An 11128-nucleotide genomic window follows, 5' to 3' on the forward strand; every position below is an offset into this window, starting at 1 on the left:
TGTCTTTGTATGCTGGGGCATTAACCCTACCCTTAATTGTAAACACCTGAACTCAGTAGTTCTGTATATATGTTGTACTGTGTATGTGTGTGTGTGTATGTATATGTGTGTGTATATATATATATATATATATATATATACTGTATATTCTGATTGGGGTAGGAGGATTAAAAAGTTCCTGTGGCTGTGCTGTGACTAGGAACAACATAAGTTTTTTTTCACAGTTAAATGTTTAATGTAAAAGTTTTAAACTGTCATTATGTTAAACAATATTTACCAGGGACAAAAATGTAAAACTGGGCCCGTATTAAGCAGAATGCGTTAAGATTGGACTGCATGAAATTTCTGGCTTATTGGGTAATTAGGGGACTTCTTACAGCTTTTTAACTTATGATTGATTGTCAGTCTTGATTTTGATTTCTCTGATCAAACCTGGTATGTTTATTTTACAGATCAGTGGTATTGATGTTTTCTCTGGTGTCTATGGAGTGGTGTAGTCCTTGGCCAAATGCATTCTGCAGAGAACAACTGCAACAATGATGTCTCCAGGCCAAATGAAGGTAGTGCAACATTTTTTTTTTTTTTTTTTTTTTTTTTTTTTTTTTTTAAGCAAAAGTCTACCCGTTTATGAAAAAAAATATCACTACAAAATTGGCTGTTCATAAAGATTAACAAAATAATGGCTTTTAATTCTTCATCTAAAATGTTCCCGTGCACTGAATGCATGGATTACTGGATTACTTTGACTCGAGTATAAACCTAGGGTATGAAATGCAGCTGTCACTGCTAACATTCAAAACTGTACTAAATAAAAATGCCAAAAAAATGATTGTAAATAGGTACATATATGGTGTGTAATTTTAACACATTAATTTAATGGAAGAAGAAAAAAACACACACAGGCTCAGTCTGTAAATCTTTTCCCCCTTTTTACAGTTTAAAGTATTCTGTACTTTTGATCTTTTTTGCAATATTGTTGGTCATTAGTAAATGGTGTTTATGTAAACATGTAATAAAGTAATATCTCAGACTGCAAGAGCTGTTATACATTTTACATGAGGACATAGTGCCATCTAGGGTTGTGACCCAAGTATAAACAATGATATTTTTCTAATGGCATTTTCTGGGGAAAAAATCTTGCTTTATACTTATGTACAGTATATCTTCCAAAGGGTAAACCTTTTCTAGTTTCAGCTGTCAAACGGTATAGTTCGCCTTAGATTGGAGGGATTTTTTCATACAGCCTGCAGGAAGTGATGGGAAATTTGTAGGAGGAAAGAACAAAAGTATTGGCTCATAGGTCTGCTGCTTTTTCCTTACAGTCCAATCATGGGCTGGGGAAGGGACAAGACCTAAGTGTATTATGTAACTCTATTGTGGTGAAAGCTCCACACCAAATTTAGCGGATTGAAAGCTTTAAATTTTGTGATCTGAATTTTAGTGAAGCCTCCAGTCTTCATGTGATCAGAGCTGACCCAATAATCACATTGGATCATAATGGATTGACGTAAGGCCAATGTGGTTCCTATCTTCAAAAAGGGCGCAAAGTCAATACCAGGTAACTACAGACCCGTTGGTTTAACGTCCATAGTTGGAAAGGTCTTGGAGAGTTTCATAAAGAGCCACATAGGGGAGCGTCTGCTAGAAAATAATATTATAAGTGATAGTCAGCATGGCTTCAAGAAAGACAGAAGTTGTCAAACAAATTTACTCTCTTTTTATGAGGAAGTAAGTGAACAGGTAGACAGTGGAGTAGGAGTTGATATAGTTTACTTGGACTTTGCTAAAGCATTTGACACTGTACCCCACAGACGGTTAATATGCAAGTTAGGGTCGATAGGTTTAGAAAAGTCAATCTGCAAATGGATAGAGAACTGGCTTACAGATCGCATCCAGAAAGTTGTAATTAATGGTTCATACTCTGAATGGTCTAAGGTTATTAGTGGTGTACCCCAGGGTTCAGTGTTGGGACCTTTACTGTTTAACATCTTTATAAATGATATAGAGTTTGGGATCAAAAGAACCTTTTCTGTGTTTGCAGATGACACCAAACTATGTAATGGAATAAGTCCATACAGGATGTCTATAATCTACAAGCAGACCCGGATGTAATGTTTGACTGGGCAGCCAAGTGGCAAATGACATTCAATATAGATAAATGTAAAGTTTTGCACTTGGGAGCTAACAACATGCATGCTTCATACTGTCTAGAGGGGATAAATTTGGAGGAGTCAGAAATGGAAAAGTATCTGGGGGTTCTGGTAGATCTTAGACTTAATAACAGCATGCAATGCCAAGCTGCAATATCTAAAGCTAGTAAAGTATTTTCTTGTATTAAAAGAGGAATAGACGGCAGAGATGGAGACATAATCCTGCCCCGGTACAAAGCATTGGTCAGACCACATCTGGAATATGCAGTCCAGTTTTGGGCACCAGTTCACAAAAATAATATTTTTGAATTGGAGATAGTGGAGAGATAGGCAACTAAATTAATAAAAGGAATAGAGGAGCTCAGCTATGAGGAGAGATTAGCTGAACTGAATCTATTCTCCCTTGAGAGGAGACGTATACGGGGGGATATGATGACCCCCCATATAGAGAACTCTCTTCCCTGATATTCACTTTGAGATCATTACAAAGAACAAGAGGGCACTCTGTGTCTGGAGGAAAAGACGTTTAAGCTTTGGATAAGGAAGGGATTCTTCACTGTAAGGTCTGTGAAAATGTGGTATCGGCTCCCTCAGGAAGTAGTTTCAGCAACTACTATAGATTGCTTTAAGAAAAAGCTGCATGATTTCTAGAAGCACAGAATATAACTGGGGATTAAGGCTTTAAAGTAAAAATAACAGTGATTGTTGATCTAGGGAACATCTGATTGCCTCATGGAATCAGGAAGTTGCTTCCCTGTATGTTTTCTCTGTGTGTATTTAGCCATTTGCATGTAGTTCCGTGTCAGCAAAAATATGCCTACATCCACATGCAGTGCTCTCCCCCGCCCCTTTTAGTTGGGCGCACCAACTGGCACTTTTCAGTAACCCCCCCATCTTTTTTTGGATGGTTACGGAGTAGTTGGGTCAAAATACAGGGGCAGCCACCCGCCTACGTTTTCTTCCCATCCGGCTTAAAAAAAAATTCTGGGTTGAACCCTGCCATGTTTTTCTTTGACGTTTATCTCTACTTTCATTTTGCAGGAGCCAGCTCGATCTACATGTGTAAACTGTGCAACTTGTTCTCCCCCAGTCATTCGGAGCTCCTGCTACACGTGACAGAGAATCATTCCAAAGAAGGCCTGAGCCCCGATCACATCATCATCCCCCTCAGACCGCTCGTGCCCTCAGGGAAGAACACAGAAGGTATGTTAACAGTTTATTTTGGTACATTTTAAGAGGCTCCCCTCCTGTGATTAACAAGCAGGCTGCGGTCATAAAAGGGAGTAATGGACAAGGCTGGCGGACTCCTCTCGTGTCCATTGGACTGGTGATGGTTTGCTCGTCAAATTCCTGCTGATTGTAGAGCATTTCAAATGTTCATAAAAGTACTCCAACCTTGTGATTTATTTCATTTACAGAAGGTATGAGATTTGTAAAATGTGCCAGCTTTTCAGAGCAGCTTTCTCCTGATGCAGTTCCGAATAAAAAGACCGAAATAAAAAACTGGGAGTGCTGTGCTGGTTACCTGAAAAACTGTGCAGAGAATTGGTATACCAACAAATCAGATTGGCAGTGTGAACTGTAAGACCAGGCACAAAATATTTGTTTAATATTCCTCCACAGCCAGTAAGGATATAAATCTTCTGTACTCCAAATACCTTTTAAATCCCCCCCAGATAATACATCATCATCACTGGGCTTACATACCCTGTGCAGAAAGCACAGCTTTGGGTAGAATCCAGAAGGTTCCCCCACTGCAGGCTGCCTGCAGAATTACAGGGGGGCGGATAAAACACCAATCACCCTTCCTATTGGGCGAGAGCAGCAGTGATTGGTCTTTATTACAGGAAGCTGATATATTAAAGCTATCCAAGGCTGAAGAGGATACACTTTCATCAGTGAAGCTAAATGATCCAGCAAACCTGAAATGGATCTGGTCCAGGATTGAAAACATTTGCTAACAAATAGCGAATGACTTTAAAAAAAATCTATTTCAGGCTTGCTGGATCATCCAGATTCACTGAAAAGTGTATCCTCTTAAAGAGTTTAACAAAATAAGGCCAAATCAGTGTTCTCCCCAGCCCCTTTTACCTGGGCACACCACCTGGCACATTTTAGTAACCACCCGGCTGTTTCTGGGTGGTTATAGAACAGTTGGGTCATAATTCAGGGGCTGCCACCCGCCTAAAATTTCTTCCCACCCAGCTTAAAAAAATTTCTGGGTTGACCACTGCAAATGTTTTATTCTGGATTACTGTACTGGTTTGAAAGAATTACACTCATTCAATTAAGATTGCTCTTGCTCAGGCTCCATCACCACCTTTCTCCTCTTCTTCCTTCTGGAGACATTCTTGGGCCATCTTGATTCTCTGTGCCAGGGGGACATAACTCCCACACATACGTGCAAGAGTTCATTTATCCCCAGCACACGCTAGGGAGCCAGGGTTTTTCCTGGCCAGAAACCCGGAGTAATCAGGCATGTAAGACACATTATTACATATTAGGCATTGCTCGTCCCTTTGAGCAATAGTGACCTGCCTGATCAGCTATTTGTAAAAGTGAACTTTACAAAGCAAATTTTCCTGTTTCTGTAAACTTGTAATAAACTAGTAATATCTCGTACTCAGAAGAGTTGTTATACATTTTACATGAGGACACAGTGCCATCTAAGGTTGTAACCCAAGTATAAACAATGTTTATATTTTTCTAATGGCATTTTCAGACAAAAAAATAATAAAAAATTGGGGTTTATACTTGAGTATATACAGTAAAAGCGAACTTTAGTTCCACTTTAAGTGGGCAGTAGAATGTTTTCTTTGATCACATATTAGGAGCCGTTGTAATTTTTTTTAAAGATAGGACAAGACCTAAATATGTTGCTGCCTTTTCAGCGTTTAATCAGCAAGTCTGGGACAGGGAGATGATACCACTCTATTCCGTATAGAAAAAGTAGTGTCATGAGCCTGGCTGTGCTTGAGTGGTAAAGTTTACAAATACTTTGGCAGATAAAACAGCTGCAATATAAGTTTATCATCTCTGCATCGATCAGTATTAAAGTATATAGAAACCCAAGAAAAAAATCCAGTATATTGCAGCTTAGATGTTTTGGCATTTTGCTTTTTTTTCAGGCAAATTTTTTTTTTCTGCAAGTATAGAAAAATACCTTTTTAATCTTGGCAGAAATCTTGCGCCTCCATAACTTACTGTGCTGAACTAAAATGTCAAGCATTATTATCTGCATTCCCAGCTTTCTTCTGTGAACTAGGAAACTCTCCTTTTCTATATACTAGAGATGAGGGGGTGTTGGAAGTCCAAATCAGGATAGCAAGCTGACATTACTGCTACTCCGTAGATATATTATAGTGAGAGAACATCAGATGCTTGGTGGAAATAAAGGAAAAAAAATCAGCATCCAGCCATCACCATCTGAAGACTGTTAAGCTGCAATATAGAAATCTTGACACATTACTCGAACTCCTCCACTGAAAAAAGAACAAAACATTTTCCCTGAAATAACATGAAAATGACAATTAGAAAACATATAATTGGCACCCATTATTCCATTGTCAATAAAATTCAGAGTTTGCAGTGTTTTTTTTCACCGGGCTTTTCTGGATTAATGGCGTTCTTCCGGAGGTTTCTAGGGGTTCCTTAAGCATTGAGCAGTTTGCACCTATCAGGTCAGTTTAGGCGATACCAGTGATGTTTGTTTTACTATTGTAAGGGTGACACTTCCTTCTGGCTAGCAATGTAAGAGACATTCTTCCCAATAATCACCATGCTAACCTACTGTGAGCTGTGGATATAGTAATTATTGCAGGGCTTCACAATTTTTCCCTAATGTTAAAAAGGTCAATAAACACTGCCTTAGATTTTTGTTTTAACAATGTTTCATATATAAATAATATAAAATAATATATAAATAAATATAAAAATGATGACACGTTAGCCTTATATTTTGTAACACCCTTTATAGACAATTACTGCCAACGAGCCATTCCTATCAATCTCAGAGTCATCTGCACCTGTCAGCAGGTAGTTTGGCCAATTCTTCCTGAACAAACTGCTCCAGCTGTGTCAGGATGAAGGATGTCTTCTGCAGGTTTCAGTTCTTTCATTGGGATTTAAATCGGGTCTCATAGGTCACATTAAAATAGTTCTTTGTTTCGTCTTTTTGGGTTCTTTTAGCTTATGAGTGATTATCCTATTATTATTATTATTAAACAGGATTTATATAGCGCCAACATATTACGCAGCGCTGTACATTAAATAGGGATTGCAAATGACAGACTAATACAGACAGTGATACAGGAGGAGAGGACCCTGCCCCAAAGAGCTTACAATCTAGGAGGTGAGGGAATTTCACACACAATAGGATGGGAGATATGTAGTGCTGGGAAGTAGTGATGGTTTCAAAAGACAGAAGAAGACGGGTAGGCAAGTTTAAAAAAATGGGTTTTGAGCGTTCTTTTAAATGAGCAGAAAGTAGGAGCAAGCCGAATAGGACGAGGAAGACCATTCCAGAGAGTCGGGGCAGCGCTAGAGAAGTCTTGTATCCGTGCGTGTGATGAGGTTTTGAGTGAGGGAGTCATTAGTAGGTCATTGGAGGAGCGGAGGGAGCGGCAGGGGGAGTATTTTTTAACCATGTCAGAAATGTAAGTGGGACAATAACTGTGTAGGGATTTGAAGGCAAAGCACAGGAGCTTAAATTTGATTCTAAGGTGAAATGGAAGCCAATGGAGAAAACTACAAAGAGATGATCCTACTGGATGATCTATGACAAGTGGCTGACCCAGAGCTTTCTAACGCTGGTTTCAATCTTCAAGATATAATATAGTCCTATTTGGTCATTGTTACCTAAATCTAAATTTAATCTAATTTGTACCTAAATTTAAATCCTCTGAGTTGAGGGATGCAGTAGGTTTCACTCCATTATGTTTTCATAGTTTAAGATTTCATTATTCTGCAATGACTCAAGGTAACAGTACCACATCTGCTTCATGTTTCACAGTAGGTATGGTGTTCTTTTCTTTGAAGGCTTCAATTTTTTTTGTATATGTGGACATATAGCTGATGTGACTTGCTAAACATCTCTAGTTTTGTCTCATCTGTATAAAAGTATTTTTCCATATAACCATTGTCGCTTGTCAATATTCATTTCAGTCAGGCCTTTTTATATGGAGTCCTCCTGGATCATCTTCCATTGGGCCTGATTTATGAAATCCCATCAAGACTGGAGAAGATAGACCTGGGTGAACCAACAAACCTGTAATGAACTTGGATCACCCAGGTTCTCCCATGATAGTCTATCTTCTCCAGCCTTATTTTGCTTCATTAAATCAGGCCCATTGTGTCCACCAACACTCAAAAAGAGACAGATGGTGCAATCACACAATGATGGACCTTCACTTGGGAATTCAACTTGTATTTCTTTGGAGGTTGTCCTTGGCTTTTTGACTTCCATGCTCACTATCCTTCTGCCCATTCTGGGGTCACTTGTCCTCTTGCAGACAGGTCCAGGGAAGTTGGCTGCAGTACCATGGACCTTAAAATGTATTTTTGCAACTGTTGTCACAGGAACATGAAGCTGCTTGGGGATGGCTTTATAGTCTTTAGAGATATGTTTAATGTTAATGATAGAAAATTATTAGTTTGAAAAATTATGGTCTATTGCAGAAGTGTCCAGGCCATGTTAGACTATATTTGTATAATATGCATTTTTTTTTTCTTTTTTTACACTTGCTTTGTTTTTCTTATCAAAAGATGCAGATAAAATACCCCGCTTATTCTGAACTTTTCCAGGTCCTGTCACTTTCACCTGCACAACATCTCCAAAATCTGCCCCTACCTGTCCCTAGAGACCACCAAACTCTATATTCTATTATGAATGCTGCAGCCAGACTCCTCCATCCTTCCCACCTCTCCTCTTCTGCTGCATCTCTTTGTAGTTCTCATAATTGACTTCCATTTCACTCTAGAATCAGATTCAAGCTCCTGTGCTTTGCCTTCAAATCCCTCCACAGTTCTTGTCCCACTTACCTTTCTGACCTGATAGAAAAATACCCCCCAGCCGCTCTCTCCGCTCGGCTCCGCTCCTCCAATGACCTACTAATGACTTCTTCACTCAAAACCCCATCACATGTAAGGCTCCAAGACTTTTCTAGAGCTGCCCCGACTCTCTGGAATGGTCTTCAGCTTGTGTCTACTTTCTGCTAATTTAAAAGATCACTCAAACCCCTCTATTCAAACTTGCCTACCTGTCTTCTTCTGTCTCTTAAAACCCTCACTACTTCCCACCACTACAAATCTCCCCTCCTATTGTGTGATATTTGTACTAACCCCCTCCTACTAGATTGTAAGCTCTTCTGGGCAGGGTCCTCTCCTCCTCCTGTGTCACTGTCTGTAGCTGTCTGTCATTTGAAACCTATGTGATAGCCACATTACATAGAGCTATGTACATGTACAGCCCTACATACTATGTTGGCACTATATAAATCCTGTTTATTAGGAATAATAACAATATTATTATGGAGGAATGTTGCTTTGCAATCTTAGGCACTGTAAGAATACCAACACATGTTTCCATGGCTGTAATATGTTCTTATTGTTGGATTCTGTTATGCTTTAAGGGAAGATGGCAGAAGATTTGCCTGTTACGGTGTAGAATTAGCATGAACAGAGCCAAGCTTCCCGGAGAAAAGGTGCCTGGGAGAGCAGGACAGGTAGCCCAATGGAGGAAGGTTAATTGATTGCAGGTGATGTTGGAAGACACTGCACTCAGTATGAGCACCAGCAAACCATTGCTGCCAAGACATCGTTTAGGGACATTCTGGGAATTAACTTCCAGGTTTGCTACTGCCTGCAATGGACAGGACACAAATTGTGTCGTTGTCTGATCTAAGTGGCAGTAGGAGATGGAGATAAATTGAACATCTGCTGGGTACAGACGGAATGCCTGACCTGAAAGAACCAGCCCAGCAGTGGGACTGACACTAGAACAGACTTGTCTGGCAGAGATTGCAGGAAGAGCTGTGCAGAAAAAAAGCTATAAAGCTGCAAGAGAAGATCTTAGGTTCCCCTTTTCTTTAACAAAAGTGGTCTGGAAGCCTTAAAATGTATTTTGGTTGGTGGACTGAATACTTGAAAAATCTGTTTGTTACTGATTCTTACAGAAAAAAATTGGGTTCAGTGTTAGGATTTGGTTAGCTGTTAATGTTTAACCCTTTACCTGCTATTGTTTTGTAATAAGTGTCATGGTCCTCCCACCCATTAGACTGCAAGCTCTTCAGGGCACGGTCCTCTCTTCTTCCTGTGTCACTGTCTGTATCTGTCTGTCATTTGAAACCTTAATTTAATGTACAGTGCTGTGTAATATGTTGGTGCTATATAAATCCTGTTTAATAATAATAATTTCTGACCGTTTTAAAATAAACATTAATGTAGTGCTGGTTGGAGCCCCCTATGTGCAACTGAAATGGGGCATGGAGTGAGCAGCAAACATGGCAGGACATACCAGGGATCTCCTATGTGCAGGGTGCATGGGGCTGTGTGTTTGTGTTTGAGCAATTGTGTTGGGGAGACACCACAAATCAAAGCAGGAAAACCAATACCACACATACACATAAAGGGATTATATCTTATATAGCACTGATGCCTTCCCTTCCCGTGCGTTACAAACTCCATAGTCATGTCACGATGTCTGTGACCTTTTTTGGTCCCTTCCTAGCATTTAGGGCAACAACACAGCTTTCATTCTATACAAATTGCTTTGTTGACATCACACTGTTCCTGTTCGGCTTACATGACTTCCCTGAGGGCCATGGCTGGAATCTCTCTTGCTTTGCATTGACAAACCCTGGCTTGATGATCAACCCGTCCTGCCCATGGAATTATGGGAAATGTTCTCTTTCGGGAATGTAGCAGTTGGAACTTGACAATGAATCACTCTAAAACTCGAGTGTTCGCATCTGGATCATGGAACAAAGGCATGTGGAAAGGTGGTTAAAGTGAACTATCCTAAGGTCCTACTGAGGAACAATTAAATTTAATTTGAATAAAACTTTAATTGAAATTTATTAGACACCTACTGCTTTTCATTGTAAATTGGGTAACCCTGCACTCCTATTAGTGCAGCCCACCAGGTAAACTACCGTTTCCCCATTCATGTGACCTTCCCAATCAGCTTCCCATCATGATGTCCACATGGCCCACAACCCTATTTATTCCAATAGCTGAACTGCTGGCCAGCAGGAGCGGGAAGAGGAACAAACTGGCACGGTGCAATGCAAAAAAGTAACAAATTGTAACAAATTTATTGTAACAAATGTTAAAAGCACAGTAACAAACTACAATACAAGTACATACCGGAATTATATAACATAGGCACAAGCCCAGATTTATGGTTATTTCTTTTTAAAAGTGTTAAGTATGAAGTCTGACGCGTTTCACGGGATGCGCACTTCTTCCTATAATATATCATATGAGACATCATGTGTAACGTTTAAAAAGAGTCAGTGCCTGATCCCCTAGGTCATACAAACCTTTCTGATAGGAAACATGGATCAAAAACGGAACTATCCTTTAGCAAAGCAGACAAGTTGTGTGCATCCAACAAAAAACAAACATCCAGTGTTAGGAAATCACTAAAAATTGGTGGAATGAAAAAACCTTGCTCTGCACCTAGATGGTAGTGGTTAGCTCTTCTTTCCCTAAATGTTTTTCTTGTACTATGTACTATTTAACTTCATAATTCCCTTTCAAAGCCCCCTTTTCTTGCACACCCCAGCCATTCCATTTTTAGAGGTGTCTAAATTAGTTTTGGTCCTGGCACTGCCTCCTCCCCTCATCTCCTTGTATAATCTTTTTTTTATAATTGCCAGGAACGAGGGACAATATAGTTTCGTTTGAGTGACCTTTCTGAGTCAGCTGGGGCTACGGACATAACATCCAAGATGGCGCCCATTAGCAGTCTTGGGAAT

At 39.7% G+C, this 11128-nt stretch overlaps 1 protein-coding gene across 3 annotated transcripts in view; it reads left to right on the forward strand.

The window, feature by feature from the left end:
• ZFAT (zinc finger and AT-hook domain containing) overlaps positions 1-11128 on the forward strand; it is a 127279-nt gene that overhangs the window by 29049 nt on the left and 87102 nt on the right. For all 3 annotated transcript variants that reach the window (XM_072410633.1, XM_072410635.1, XM_072410634.1), the window contains exons 2-3: positions 453-560; positions 3192-3353. In XM_072410633.1, the coding sequence (XP_072266734.1) occupies positions 509-560; positions 3192-3353 (214 nt within the window). In that variant the 5' untranslated portion in view covers positions 453-508. The remainder of the gene's footprint in view (positions 1-452; positions 561-3191; positions 3354-11128) is intronic.

This window comes from Pyxicephalus adspersus, chromosome 5 (assembly GCF_032062135.1).
Source record: "Pyxicephalus adspersus chromosome 5, UCB_Pads_2.0, whole genome shotgun sequence".
Taxonomy (NCBI): Eukaryota; Metazoa; Chordata; class Amphibia; order Anura; family Pyxicephalidae; genus Pyxicephalus; species Pyxicephalus adspersus.